Consider the following 16,230-nt stretch of genomic DNA (forward strand, 5'->3'; position numbering starts at 1 on the left):
ATGTTAATTTGTGAAGTGACAGGAAGTCCAATAGAGAGTCTGGTAATAGTTTACTAGTAAACTATTTTTTTTTTCTTTTTGAACAAGCAATTCTATTTACACTAAGGAAATGAAATAATAAGATAAATCTGACACGAGTCACTTTAGATTGTGTTAAGGTAGGTCCACGTAAAACTTGAGTTAGGCATCTAAATTACGTCCTTATCTATATGATATCTCTCATACAGGTGTTTTGTATTATATTTTACACCAAACTGTGGATTAGTCAACTTGAGAAATGCTACTTGGTCTATTTCAAAAGCGATACTCCTAATAAACTCTTTATCACTTCATGTTTTATACACTATTTCATCATATCTTTAAGAAAATTGACGTTTTATTTGTGAAGTGACAGAAAATCTAATAAAAAGTCCGTAGCAATTCTCTACTAATTTTTTATATTTTTTAAACAAATGATTCTATTTAAATTAAAGAAATAGATGAATAAGCTAAATCAGACAATAGCTAATAAACTTGTGTAGGTTCAAAGCAAGAAATCGTTTCGAGCATCTTTCCTAAATTTCTATGTACGTGTCATTGTGCGATAGTCACAACTCACATGAAGATGGTTTAACAATATATTATCAAAGATCAAGATGGAGACTAAAATCTTTAGAATTTCTGAACTTTCTTTTATTCCTGCGTTGAAGTGTCAAATTTTAGTTCCGACATCTGCCATGTATCTCTTTTTTTTTTCTTTTGTCAAACTGCCATGTGGCTCTTTATTTCATATAAAAACAAACTTTTGATTTGTGGTCACGCGTATTTTGTGGTGTCAAAAGCCCATGGAAAACGACATTTTTGCCGACTACAATCGTTTTACATGAAGGGATTTCATCTGTTTTTAACTGTTAGATCAAATTTCAAAAGTTTAAATTATTTGACGAAGAGAATTAGGTAGAAGAGATTTGGATAGGACCCCCTTCCCATTTTACAGCCAACAGGATCCTCTTCAGATCTTTTTGGTGAGGATCTTAGGGATATGTGAATCGTACATGTTCATCGTACATCGTGCGATCAGTTTTTATCAAGTGTTGTTCATGTTTATTTTTAAATAAAAATATTTAAAATGATTTATGACCGTATGATGTACGATGAACGGACATGATTCACGAATCTCCAGGATCCTCACAAAGAGAATTTGAACTCATTTTATAGTAGCATTTAGTCAATCTAATTAATAATAAAAGATTAAAAGGTCAATCAATTTCTCTTTCAATTCAATTAAAAATTTTCATGAAAAATGAGATGGACCAAGTCGACAAACACTGTGTGTAAATATAAAAGATTTTAAAAAATATATATGAAAGAGAGAAGCTGGAGAGAAATGTGGGAATTTTATTTCAATTTTTATAAATTAGGAACTTTATTATCTATATGTTGTGATGACATGTGAATAAAAAAAGAAACGAAGCATCCAATTTTTTCTGTGTAAATTCCTTTACTATCAGTGATTTTATTTTATAATAATTGCAATGAATGAGTGTAATAATATTTTTTTACATTTTTTTTTAAAGGAGACAACTAGTGGCAAGTCACGGTTATCCATCACTTTCCAAAGCCGAGAATAAATAGTGTAAATAAATAAGAATATCTTCAAAAAATGGAAATAAGTTTCAAGCGCAAAAGACATATTTTCTTTGCCCCTTTTATATTACCAAAATATAAAAATTCAGAACTCTTTTTAAGCTAATTTAAAATTATTTTTAAAATAATTGAAAACGCATTTTGTTAAAATATTTTTGGAGCTAATCTAGTAAATATGCAAGTGCATCCTAAAAAACGACACTCAAAAACATTTAAAAGAAAAAAAAACTTTCAATCATTTGAAAGACACTTCTAAATATGCCAAAAAATTTAGATGTCTTTATCCTTCATCTGTTTGTATATTTAGATATTTAGGGTCACTATTATTCTAAACTCTTAACTAAACCAACCGTCGCTTTTGAGGGGGCAGACGGTCTTTACCCCGTCGTTGGCAAGCGTGTCAACATCATGCACCATATTGTACACAGTCCATAATTTTAAGTCACACAAAGCATATATGTGGCAACTTGGAATTAAACTACAAAGGAAATGTTGTATCATGAATATTGTAATAACGGAATATTTTTATTTACCATTCTCAAATAATGGTGATGTTCGTCACTCTATTTATCATCGTTAGATGAGTTTAAATTTTGATATGTGTGTAGTGGATATAAACATATCTCAAAATTTCAACTCATTTAACAACATCTAATAACGATAAAAAGAATGGTGAGCATTACCATCATTTAAGGATGATAAACAAAATTGCACACTCGTTATAACATGGGATGGAATCTTCTCATGAGACAAATATCTTATGTAACCCATTGTCTTAGTAATGTTTTTGATAAATTTCATTTTTTTTTTTGGCCACAAGGGATAAGTTACTTATAAAAAATTTTAGAACGTGTTGTTAACTTATCTTAAATGTTGTCAAACTCACTACAAATTTACAATGATGAAAATTGTTCATACATTTGTACGAGTCGAACATAAGACTTCTTATAATTAAGTGCGGACTTAAATAACGCTAGACCAATTCAAAATCAAGTTCATTTTTACAAAAAGATGTCACAACCTTGAGGAACAAAATAGCAAGCTCAAGTTGTGCAAGGGCAGAGGAGAGAGTTGAGATCGGTTTTACATATGTTGGGTTTTGGTAGGCCTTCAGAGGTCTGGGCTTAGAGCAAGGAAATAAACCCAATTGAAAAATAAAAAAGTGGGATCAATGATTGGACTGGGCTCATATAGATTACCTTACCTATAAGCCCAATGAGAAATGTAGTAAAATTGAGAAACCCTCAATTTCATTCAACATTTCTCAATTATGCTTCAATTGGTTGTGTTTTGTAGTGTGAAATCATTAATGCTTAGACTTTAAATTTCTTGCGTCGAATTGGTTAATCATAGATTTGAATTTCTAAGTATTAAATTTTGGACGGAGCTTGAAATCGAAATTAAAGCTCCAAAGAACAAATATGAGCTCGTTTGGATGTACTTTTAAAATAACTGAAAGCACTTTTAGAGAAAATATTTTTGGGTTTCAAAAGCACTTAAAGTGCTTTCTGCAAGAAGCACCAGTTATGTGCTTATTTCAAGAAGCATTTTAAGTGCTTTTCCAGGATTTATTCGCATCTTTACTAGTGATTAGTTCTAAAAACATTTTCATCAAAAGCGTTTCCAGTCATTTCAAAAGTACATCCAAATGAGCTCTATATATGAAAACTCAACGTTTGTAAGTTAACATTATTAGAATCGAAAAAGAAAATGGGTAGAAGTGAAGTTTTATGAAGTGGTTTGGAAGTGCATTAAAAAAATTATTGAAAGTGTTTTTTGCGAAAGTGTTTTTGAGTTCCAATTCCAAAGCACTTGTATTTTTATTAAGAATTGGTAACATGTAAAAACATTTTTAGTCATTTTGAAAACACTTTCAAACGAGCTCAATGTTATTTGGTTCACTTGCATTTTAACCAAAGATTGGTTCCAAAACATTTTCAACAAATATATTTTTAATCATTTTAAAAGCATTTCCAAACAAGCACTATTACTCTTTAAAAAAATACACGATGGGGGCAGAGGAGACTAAAATACTTCTACGAGTCTTCATGTTCCCCAATAATGGACTGCCATGATAAAGTCACAAACTGATATTTAAAAAAAAAAAAATACAAAAATGGTTCTATGTCAAATTTCAATTGTGCGGAGTATTTAGAAAGGAAATAAAGTCGTGACAATCTAGCTAGATCCAATCTGTAAAAAGGAGGGAAAAAGACTTTAATATTTTTAATTGAGAAGTTTGGAGTTGACCATTCTTTTAAGACACCGACCCTTCGATTTGTGAGTGATATTGTATTTGATGATGATGATGATCACCCTTTATGTCATGAACCAGCAACACATTTTTTACTGTCTATTTGCCCTAACTTTTGTTTACATCAATTTCATAATATGGCAAGTGAGCTTTGTTATCATAAATTATATTAGGCGACAAATCTTGAAACCAATAATCAAAGGCCGCCTAAACTTAGGCATGTGTGTGTGTCTGTCTATATATACACACACACACCATACTATATATATTTGCATTGCAGCATATATACAAAAGAAGGGTCTTATAATTTTTAAGAGTGGTCGGTGCATGCATGGTTATAGCTCACGTCACTGGCCAATATAATACACACGCGCGCGCGCACACACACATATGTGGACTAATGTGACACGTTTCATATTATTTACATATATCATGTATGTGGATCGTTGTAAACGTATATACGTATTCAATTTGTAGTTTTGTAAAATACATGATGGATATGTATGTGAAAAAATATGTACGGGTATTATTCAGCAACTTTACTAAGAAAATATTTTTGAAAAATTCGGCCACTATTTATGTAAAAGGTATATTTTTATTTATTCGACAATATGTGAAAATACGTGAATATTGTATGTTTATTAAAAAATGCATCAAAATAATGTGTATTAAACATAATAAATGTGTACGTATGTGCATAATGTATACTTTGGAATTATAAAAAAAATGGAATTTAACGGATCATTAAAATGTGTACGGAAAACAGAAGTATTTTTGAAAAGTACATGCGTACGTACATAAACAATACGAATATTATATGCGAATTTACTATCTATGATCCAATTTAATTAGTTATGGGCTTATAGCATTGTTAATTACCATTAAAATTCACTTCCCACAATTGCCATTAGCTTCAGACCTTGGCATGTGGTATAATGGGATGGGGATAGGGTGGGTGATCGAGAAGGCACCAAAATTTGCTTTCTAAAGTTGGTGAGTTTGCTGTATGTAGAAGCGAGAAAGAATATCTCTATCCCCTTTTTTTTCTTTATTTCATTCAATTATATTTCGATCTTAGTCAATATTAATTAGCACGTACTCTTGACCGAAACGACTATATAAATGCATGTTTATATAATATAAGTATTGTATGATTTGTATTAAGATTTCATGGCTCGTTAGTCTGTGTTTTTATCTTCAAGACGTTACAATCACTCCGGATTAATAAATGCGGTTCAAGTACAAAGAACGTACAGGTATTGCATGATTGTAGTTTCAACTCATGCCGTTAGATGTTTGGTCAAATCCTATAACAAAATACACTGCATCAACATAGCATTAAGTTACGAATTTAACTCTCAAGTAATTGACCACTATATAAATATAGTAAGGCGGAGAATAATTAGAGTGCAGGTGGAAATATTCATGCGAAGTGATTTTTAATTATTATTTTTTACTTTCTACACACTGACATTTATTTTTCGTTTCAAAATAGGACAATGATAGTAAAGGTAGGGCAAACATGTATGATAAAAGCTGTTCTCTTAAGGAAGAGGATCCACTCATTCTTTTCCCCACTCAAGGGGCCAACGTCGACAGTACTGTTATTAGTATTAGGACAATGCTATTCATACATTATTTTTATCCTACACACATTCTTGTTAAATTTTTTCATCGTTGATCTTCTTCGATTAATTTGAACCGATGAGCCTAACTTTAACAAAGGTGTGTGATGGACTTTGTGGCGAAATCATTCATCTAGCTAGCCTAGCAATCTATGTATAGCTAGTCGACAACCTGGACGTTACAAGTCATCATATCTTATTTTGAAAGAAACTCTCGTAAATAGAAACTGCATGCATGACTAATTTTGGGCACACAATATCGAGTCACGAACTGAACATATGGCCTTGGATGGCGCTCAATTTGGAAATTAAATTAACATTCGAGTCAACTGATGTACCAACCCTAATTAACTTTCGGTGCTGAGGATTATTGAATCTGGCTTCGTCTGCCCTTTAAGCCCTAAACATGTACTTATCCCAAATAGGACAAATAAACACGACAATAATATGCATGCATGCATGCATGCATGTATATATGTATGCATGACAGATATTTTGGTAAGAGTATCCAACTATCTTAGCTGTTACATTGAGTGAAACTAGCGCTACGTGTTAGATTTTTTTTGGTACAATACAAAAAACATAAACAACCAGACAAATCTGGGTCTAGCAGCCTCTTATAGTTCTTCCTGAACAATGACAACCATACTCCAAAGAAGGACCAATTTCTGCGAATTTATCTGCAACATAGTTCCCTTCCCTATAAGTATGCTGAACCCTAAATTTGCCACCATGCATTTCAGATTTACAAGAAGCCACCAAGCTAAAGAGAGAAAACAGAGAATCACAAGCTAACTTACTAAGCATATCCACTGTAATTTTTATAATCAGATTCAATAATATATAAGAAGAGCTACGTGTTAAAAATGATTGAACCTCTACCATTCTTCTCTCCGGTATACGTAGGCTGGAGGATGCAATTCAACATGGAACGTTGAAAATGTGGAAAATTAGGATCTCTCACTTTGTTCATTGAATTTTGGAAGATCTTGATCTCCCTCCCTGGTCATTGAAATTATGGAAGATTTTCATTGTCAGCACAGCAGTTGCTGAAATGAGGCCACGTGTATAGTGCATGAACACGCGCGACGATGGAATGCAACCAAATTCATGGAATAACATCTTCTTCGAATCCTTTTGTGTGGATTCAGAGAATCAATCAATCGTATTCATTCATCGTACATCGTGCTGCTAGAAATTATTTAAAATTTTTAATTTAAAATTGAAGATAAATAGTACTTAATGAAAACTAACCGCACGACATACAATGAATGAACACAATTAATTAATTACTGGATCCCTACAAAGAGGATCAGAAGAGAATCTTGTCCCAAAATTCATCTCTATCTTCTTATGTTCCAGATGTCAACAAAAATACAAAATATCGATACGTGCCAAGTCTTATATATTGTAAACATGGCCAATCATTTCCCCCACAAAAAAATAAAAATAAAAAAAGGGCAACAGGAGGCTACCAACTTTTTTTTTTTTTTTTTTACCTCTCCGCATAATGTTAGAGGTACAAAATTTTTAAATCAAGTTGTATAAACCAAATAATGTGGTTGTTAATAATTGAATTATTAATTAAATATCGATTAATGTGTTTACTTCATATTGATGATACATTATTTGGTGTACAAATTTTATTTATAAATTTAGTTTCTATAGCGTTACTCCATAAAATTTGTTCTCCCTAACATAATCATTTTTTGTTTCTTATCATTCTCATTTTGCAACTTTTAACAATCATTACACTTGTGTATTTTATATTTATATATTTTGAAGGTAAGATTTGTGAAAAAATTAATCAAATTTAAAATCGTTTGATATTAAGTCAATATTATTCAAAAAATTAGTGTTTACATAATTGGCGATTATTATATAATTAAACAATTTTAAATTTAGTTAATTTTTAGCAAAATTAAACTTTAAAAGATCACCCAAAAAAGCAACGATACACATCATTGTACAAGACTGTAGGATCAGAATGAACGTCTCAAGGACGATATGAAAATATTCAAAATAGAAAGTTTCAAGTGGTGTATTGCCCTAATGAAGAAGAGTTGTATTTGAATTAGAATAAGATGATGTTATTGACACACCTAATTTTTACACATTACTCTCGATTTTCAATTGATCGGGATCGAATGAAATTAAACAAGATCTATGAAAAAATTAACAAGAATATATGTAAGGTACAAAAAGTGTGTGAAAAACGCTACATTTTAAAATAATAATCGCACTATGTGGAGGAAAAAAGATAATAACAAATAGAAGAATATAAAAAAACTGCCACCACTTCTTCCTTCCCTACCCTGCACTTGAGGTCAGAGGGATGATTTTAAAACAATGCTGGGACACCCCTAGTTAAAGACGTGCGTGGCTAGGATTCAACGAGTCCCTATCGCCCAACCAATTACGAGGAACCCAGACTTATCAACGGCCAGAGTTTCCCCAACGGCCCTTTCCATAGGCGGGATCCAACGGTGGAAGACGAACTGGCGGTTGCCGCCCAACAGAACAGTGCCCCCGGTCTTGGACCAACTTGTAGCCGACCGCAACGGCTGTCTGTCAAATACTAGAAATCTAATAAGATACAAATCTTTAAATATTTTATAACACGTATAAAACGTTATAATACAAAATAAAAAAAATGAAGGATTAATCTCAGTTTACTATCTTGAATTTTCTTGGTTTTCAACTTTTGGTACATAATTTTTTTTTTGGTCCCAGTTTGATACCTAAAGTCATAATTTTGGAACATTTTCATTTATCCGTTAAGTTTTCTGTCAGGACCTCTGTTAATTGATAACGTGGCACTTACGTGAACAATAATTGAGCGCTACGTGTCAATGTGGACCCATGTGAATATTAAAAAATTAAAAAAAATTAAAGTTTTTTCTTTCTTTTCTAGGCGTCCTACTTCCCTCAGACCTTCTCCCCTCTTTCTCCCTCCATTCTCTCCTTTGCACCCACCCTCCCCGCACACCCACCGTCTACCTTGCTCCTCTTCCACCTATATGGGTACGACGCAGGCCTCGACGCTGAACGGTCTTAATCTTGAAGCCCATGGTGATGGTGACGGGTTTAGGGGTTTCGAATACGGTGACGATCTGATGGGAGGAATTGGGTGAAGATGGTGGAGGAAAGAGAAGGGAGGGGAGGTGAAGAGGGTGGGGGTAGGTACCGTATAGAGGTTGGGTGGGTGCAAAGGAGAGAAGGGAGGGAGAATGAGGGAAGGGTTGGGAAGGTTGAGGCAGGATGCTCAGAAAAGTTTTTTTTTAAATTTTAATTTAAATATTTTTTTTTAAATTTACGTGGACTCATATTGACACGTGACGTTTAGTCATTATCCACGTAGGCGCCACTTCATCAGTTAACGAAGGTTCTGATGGAAAACTTAACGGATGTATGAAAGTATCCCAGAATTATGACTTTAAGTACCAAACTGGGACGAAAAAAACTTCATGTATCAAAGGTTGAAAATTAAGAAACTTTAAGGTAGTAAACTGAGATTGACCCAAAAAGGAATAATGTAGCCATTGGGGAGGAGAGATATTTTAGTGTGACCGGAACACAGGATTGTATATTACGTGTCATTATACAAATGGTGGAATATATGTGTTAAAAAGTTAATAACTTAAAAAATAAAATTTCTCACTATTTATATAAAAATATAAAAACACGTAATGTATCACCCATATTCTGATTACAATAAAAAATTTCTCGTTGGGGAGCATCACTCTATAAAAAGGAGGTAGAGGTACAAAGCTAATTCAAGATTCCTCGAGGTAAAGCAAAGTACTTTGAGATCTCTAATTCTAACTTCTATGTTAAGCTTAAAATTCCTATCTCGAATTTAATTTGAAATTTTCATCGTCTCTCGACGGCCTAAAATTCTTATATTTGATCAGTTTGTTTCAACTCGACGCGAGTTCAACTAAAAAGTATTGATCTAGAGAAACATTTTGATTTTGGTTCCTTGATTTCTCGTGATCGAAATCCTTTTTTGGTTCAGATTTACTTTAAATTTTTCTCAAACGTTTTCTTTCTTTTTTGTCACCAAATTTCTACAGAAAATCTTGCATATTAATCCAAGATTTTCACGGTGGCATATATTTTTAATTTTGTGATATATTACACTTCAGAAGAGCTGCAATTTTTGGCCGTGGAAACTGGAAACTGTTGTTGTAGAACAATCAATCTGTGCCTGCAAGCAGATGGAAATGATGAGAAGAAGCTCTGAAAATCTTGCTCCCATAAATTACAACATCCATGGAGGTCTCCTCCAAGCTCCTCCACCTTCTCTTTCTGTGTTCAACCACCACCGCTACCAATATCTGCAACAAGCGCAAAGGCAGCAGCACCAACACCCGCCTCTCCTTCCTCTACCGGTTCCCAACAGACCACCTTTCCACCACCAGTCTCTGCCGTCTCTTCCGTTGCGTACTCGCGGCGCCTCCCATCCTCCCGCCACCAGGAAGACCAACAACATGATCACCAGAAGCCAATCTCTCACGCCGAAAAAGCCGAAATCGTCTAAGCCCTCCAAGAAAGAAGAAGTTAATAAGCATGACTTCAAAGCGATAACCGAGTGTTCGGTCATCGCTTCCACCAGCCCTTTAGGGCCCGATCCGAATGATCTTCCCAAAGATGTTACTAGGGTTTTATCATCATCCATTGGTAAGAGTCTCGGTGGCCGCCGCGGTCGTGGTGTGGATATGGAGAAGTTTTCAGGTTCCATTTTCACTCTCTCGCCGCCTCCGAGTAGCTTGCCTCTGCCGAGGTTTTCTCTGCAGCCAAGGCTTGGTTGCAACGCTGAAGCTGCAGCGGGGGTTGACGCTGGAGCAACCGACAACCTCTGCCGTCTTCTACGTCTCCGGTGAACGGCTGAGGTGGTTGGTGCTGTTGTGTTCGTAATTGGTGATCAAGGTTTGGTTTGTAGGTGTCATTTGTGTAAATAAAGGCTTGTGAGAGGGTTAATTCGTGATAATGAATTTATCATGTAATCCTCTCCTCCTTTCTCCTTGAGGAAATTTGTGATCTCACCACCTGTATTTTTGAATGGGGTGCACAAAAAATTACCCAAGGATGTTTTTCTTTTTTCTTTTCAAATCTGTTTTTCCTTTTGTTGGTCACCAAGTAATAATGATAAGAAGGTTTTATGACTTGGAAGAATGCCCTAAGGATGTTTCAAGTTTTTTGGATGGGAAATTAGTCAAAATGATTGTTTTTCGGGTTCTAATTATGGAAATGAGTTGAAAATCAGAGTATATGACAAACAAAATACGAATAGTACTTTGTTAATTGAAGTGAAAGAGAGCATTACAAATTCGTCGAGACAGCTAAATAACCTATAAAAAATTACCCAATGATGTTTTTCTTTTTTCTTTTCAAATTTGTTTTTCCTTTTGTTGGTCACCAAGTAATAATGATATGAAGGTTTTATGACCTAGAAGAATGCCCTAAGGATGTTTCAAGTTTTTAGGTTGGGAAATCAGTCAAATGATCGTTTTTCAGGTTCTAATTACAGATATGAGTTGAAAATCAAAATATACGACAAACGAAATACAAATAGTACTTTGTTAATTGAAATGAAAGAGAGCATTACAAATTCGTCGAGATGACTAAATAACCTATAACACTATATTGTGACTAACTTTTTGACAATAAACGAGTACAAAACTTCTATATATATATATATATATATATATATATATATATATATAGAAAACTAAAGTAAATCCTAATACTTAACGAGCAAGAAATTATAATAATTTTGGCCCACAAGAAAACCATAAATAATAATAAAACTAATTTCCAACACCTTCATCAAACTCTGTGGTGGTATAGGACATGTGTTTTCCAACAATTAGATGTGGATACAAGCTCTAATAGGCGGACGCGACAAGATACGCTCTGTTAGACGAACAAGACAAGGAAGGTGAGTTATTCAAGTGAGCGAGCGATTCAAGCGAGCAAGCAATTCAAGCGAGCGAGCAAACAAGCAATTCCAACAACCAACAGTCAAACATCAGATTGTGACAAACGATCAATTTATAACTAGATACTCAATATCACTCGAGTGGTCACCAATTCAAGCGCTCCATTAATAATTGTGGTGGTCAATAGCAAATCTTAGTAGCAGCAACCAAATCCGTCACATGCCACATACGCCCCAAAACCAACCAATTTTTCCTTCTCTTCGTTTACTTCATCGTAACCAAAATTATCAAACGGAAACCATACCAATCTTTGCCGAAAACCATAAACTAAAATAATAAAATCTAATCTAACAAAATGATTAGTTTTTGAGTACGACATCTATTTTCTATGTTGTCAATCTTTAAATGTTAGATCAATCAATATTTGAATAATATATCATCGATATGTAGTTTTGATCCACTTGAGATTTGATTCCGATCGTTACAAAAACTCTTACAGCACATACATGTGGAGTACTGGGGATAACAAAACTTCCACCACCTGGCTTAATCTATTCTCATATCCAAACAAGTTATATTTATTTTGATTATTCCCAAAGAAGAATTTGAACTACATTATTACTAGTCTATTATGAGGCTTAATCTACTTCCCCAACCCCTTAATGCAGGTAATATCGTTTGTTTAAAAAAAAAAAAAAATCAGCGGAAGCAAAACCACATAAGGTAACGAATTTGCATTCACTCTCTTTGTTTTTTTTTTTTTTTTTTTAATTTTTTTTTTCGAAATTGCTATTATTAACGGGTAGGGGAAGGGTTCGGATCTATTACAATAATTTGAGGAGGAAAAGTTTCGAACCAGAGATGCATGGGTAGAAAGCAATATCCTACCTACTAGGATATTGGACCATTTGTAATTTGCATTCACATTTGATGCTAAAGAGAACTATATAAAGATTTCTGACTCTATCTATAACCAGTGTTTAAATATCAGTATTTGTGCAAGTATCGATATGCAAATTTGTGAAAATATCAACGAACATATGGAATATCGATATCGATATTGGTTACTTTCGGTGGACATGATGGAAATTTAAATAAAACTTTAGGGATTGTCAAATATTGGTTTGAATGAAATATAAGAATTTCTCCAATATTTAATAGATGTGTCCGGAAATACCAATGACATATGTTGATTTTAGCCTAAACTTATAATTTTCTCCGATATGAGGTAATGTTTAGACTTCACTCTCCATTTCTATATCTTTGTTTGATTTTTGAATTTCTCTGGAAATACTAATCGTATCGAAGAAATTTTAAACAATGCCTACAACATAACAGCCAATACAAGGCATAAATCTTATAGCTGACAAATCTGGTTCGGTATGACAAAACTTTGATCGCACAGTTGATAAATCTTAAATATACACTCAATACAAGGCATAAATCTTAGATTTGTTAGGAACATGTCAACTATCAAGGCACACACTGTGATCCCATAATCTCTTACAACCTCCAACGCATCAATTCTCAGTAAACTGGTGCTGGCAATTGGTGCACACATAGAAAGTAGTTGCCCCTTCATCTGCCGATCTCATCTGGATACGTATTAATGAAAGAAGACAAGGCAACATAAAAGATAATTAGATGACTCCAAAAAGAAGAAGAACAGATACTTAGATGATTGAGCGATTCTAGCATACCTGTCGGGAGTAATATGTATGCTCGTTGTGGCCGCATTTTTCACATGCTTTAGCATCTGTCTGTTTACGAGAAAAAAGTAGCATAAGAAAAATGGGAGATTGAAAGCACATTCCCAAACAAAAACCACAGCTTTATTTGAAAACCAAAAAGCACATCTACCTTTTGCAATTGCACCTTCTCTTCAGGAATTATTGATATGCCTAGATCTCTTCTAATATCCTGCAACAAGAACACACATAGAGTAATAACTTGGTGCTGTGATGCCGAAAGAGATATAAAGTTCGATGTTATTGATATCAGTTCAGATACAACAATCAGATCCAACATTTGAGTGTAATCTTTAACTAAACTCACTGCTTGCGTCTATTTTCATATCTAAGTGAAGCTAAGCCCTTCCACATTCCTAAATGTGTGAGATGGGCATGAGAAAATATGAGAGAAAAGAAAAAACTGTCCGACAACATCACAGTTCATGTTTTAGTGTACACAGAAGCACACACAGACGAAAACTGGAATGATTATCCACACATAGAATCTATATAAATAGCCTACAATCTACATATATATGACAGGCATCAGCAAGATAGTTTTGAGCATACCTCAGCAGTGACTTTGTAAGATATTTCTCTTCCGGATATCTCTGAAGACAGTCGAAATCACATTAGGAATTTACAAAACTAAGTAAAGGAAATATTAAGTTACATTTATAGGGATTTATGAACCTACAAAAATATTACGTATCTATGTCACAGAAAAATATAAAGCCCGAGACATGGCATGATTTAAATTCTATAGCAGTTAGAATATGAAACACTTCCAAATGTAAGCTCTTTTCGAAATCGAGCATATAAAACTAAAATACAGCATGGATTCATCTGAAACAAATTTTGAAACTAGAAAACCGATTAAAGATGCAAAAGTTAACACGAATGGCCGAAAGCTTAAGTTTGCTGTACCTTTCACATTTCGCTTTAACTTGCACAAAGGGCATTGAGCAAACTTAGTTGAATTCAAATTTAGCATACTCCCACACAAGTCGCAGAACAAGAAATTGCGACCTTGGGAATATGCCATGAAATGCTTCTCGGACGCACCGTTAGATATCGTTGTTGCACCTGCAGTTAGAGCTTTAACCATTAGCAAAGTCAAACCCAAAATATGCCACTAGTTCAGTTGAGCATTTCATCAAACAGTTACCGGGCAACTTAATTTTGTCCAAAAAAAATCAAATTGGCATCTTAATTCATATTAATACAAACCCAACAGCGAATTCAACAAATCAAACTAGAAGCAGCTACTGAAAACACCGAAGCATTAAAATTAAACAGTGAAAGAAGAAATTGAACTTAAAATTAAGAAAAAAAACATACAAGCAATAGTCGTGAGGGGAGTCGGCGATGGAAATTCCGTGATAAAACCCTAATTCCCAACTTGTAAGCGGAATCAAGCTGAACCTGAACACCCAAAACCCACCGTCTGCTAAATCTTAAACCCTAAATATCTTTATTCATTTATAAAAATTTGGGCTGTAGCAGGCTTTGTTTATAGGTTGGAATTAGTTACTGAAGGCCCAAAACTATCTATATTTACGGCCCCTTCGGCTTCTTTTATATTCACTTTTTGTTGGATATTTTTAGGGGCGACAATTATGACCTATTTGATATCCTATATAATTTTTATTAAGAAAAATTAATGAAAATAGTATGAAAATTTTGAGTTTTAATCAAAAGTCATGTAATAATTTTATTTAATAGTTAGTACAAAGCCCAATATTAAACAAGTCCAATTAAAATAGCCCAACTATAATAACATACTAATTACTCGGTTTTGCCCCTAACCTTTTTGGGTTCTATTAGTTTAGTCTTGTCAAAGAAAACTAGACCGCCTTCGGTTTGAGAGATGATGGTAAATCGAAGACGAAGAGAAGACGACAAAGACGAAGCATGAGAGCATGGTGGGATCCAAGTTTTGGGTGTGACGGTAATTTTAATGCTGATGCGATGAGGCGGTGGTGTGGTACGGCGGTGAATCACACCCATGAATTAAACTGGGATTATTCTAAGTGTGATTTCATGGTGGGTTCTAACTTTTCAAAATTACATTTGGGTGTGATTCCTGCTAGTTTAATTTCAAGTTTTGGGATCCAAGGTTTAATTTTGGTTGTTCATGCTGATTTTAATGGTGATGCAGTGTAGGGGTGATATGGCTTGCAGCCAGAGATGTTAAAAAAAAGGGAAAAAAATGGTTGGGAAGGTGAAGGAAGCATAATTACTACACTTATTTTACTATACCTTTATTTATTTGTTTTGTGGTGGGCTTGTTTTGCTTATATTATTAAGATAGAGGACGTGTATAATGATTTCCATGAGACTTACTTGGATGACGAGTCTGTTTAGCAATTCTCATTTTAAAATGTACAATTAGTAGTAGAATTTAGAAGCTTGTCAAACTGAATAAAAGTGTAGAATTTAATTAAGCATTTAACTTAGATTTTGGCACACAGAGGTTGAGAGAGAGAGAGCAAGAGAGAAGTCACCATTTTTTTTGGTTGAAAAACGGGGCTAAAAGCAAGAGCCCAACACAAACCTACTCAATGATAAATTTAGACCGGAACATCCCAAGTCGGTTCTCACGGAGAGAAGTCACCATTTCAAATGGGGTTCTCATGTCTTTGCTCCAATACAAAATTAAAAAATAAAAACAAATAAAATTGAATATTTATAAAGTACTTGTTGAACATGAGTCGAAAAGTGTGATTACATATTCTTGTTTGTGATTTGATGGAGGTAATCTTGTATTATTTATGGAACTTCTCAAAATAAAACTAAAATAACTTACACTATTTTTGGAACTACTGCAAATAACCTATATTATTTATGAAACGACAACAAAATAATCCACACTATTTATGGAACAAAACCAAAATAACTCACAGTATTTCTGGTTTGGAACAAAATAACTCACACTATTTCTAAAATTGAACCAATATGACTCACAATATTTCTCGAACTACTGCAAAATAACTCACATTATTTTTGAAACTACAGCAAAATAATCCACACTATTTATGAAACATAAC

At 33.8% G+C, this 16,230-nt stretch overlaps 2 protein-coding genes across 2 annotated transcripts; one reads left to right on the plus strand and one right to left on the minus strand.

The window, feature by feature from the left end:
- The first annotated feature begins 9,222 nt into the window (after positions 1-9,222).
- On the plus strand, positions 9,223-10,683 carry LOC103927644. The gene is made up of 2 exons (XM_048588494.1): positions 9,223-9,296; positions 9,654-10,683. The coding sequence occupies exon 2, from the start codon at positions 9,726-9,728 to the stop codon at positions 10,389-10,391; it is 666 nt and encodes a 221-aa protein (XP_048444451.1). The 5' UTR covers positions 9,223-9,296; positions 9,654-9,725; the 3' UTR covers positions 10,392-10,683.
- A 2,092-nt stretch (positions 10,684-12,775) lies between these two features.
- Positions 12,776-14,687, minus strand: LOC125479222 (DNA-directed RNA polymerase I subunit RPA12-like). Its single transcript, XM_048588315.1, has 6 exons — positions 14,522-14,687; positions 14,108-14,266; positions 13,751-13,791; positions 13,311-13,370; positions 13,151-13,210; positions 12,776-13,045 (listed from the first exon to the last, which is right to left on the minus strand). Exons 2-6 carry the CDS (start codon positions 14,223-14,225, stop codon positions 12,971-12,973), a joined length of 354 nt encoding a protein of 117 aa, XP_048444272.1. The 5' UTR covers positions 14,226-14,266; positions 14,522-14,687; the 3' UTR covers positions 12,776-12,970.
- Between the last annotated feature and the right edge of the window lie 1,543 nt (positions 14,688-16,230).

Source organism: the organism of the source record quoted next, unplaced genomic scaffold, assembly GCF_019419815.1.
Source record: "Pyrus x bretschneideri cultivar Hongxiangsu unplaced genomic scaffold, Pyrus_bretschneideri_v1 Contig28, whole genome shotgun sequence".
Lineage (NCBI taxonomy): Eukaryota > Viridiplantae > Streptophyta > Magnoliopsida > Rosales > Rosaceae > Pyrus > Pyrus x bretschneideri.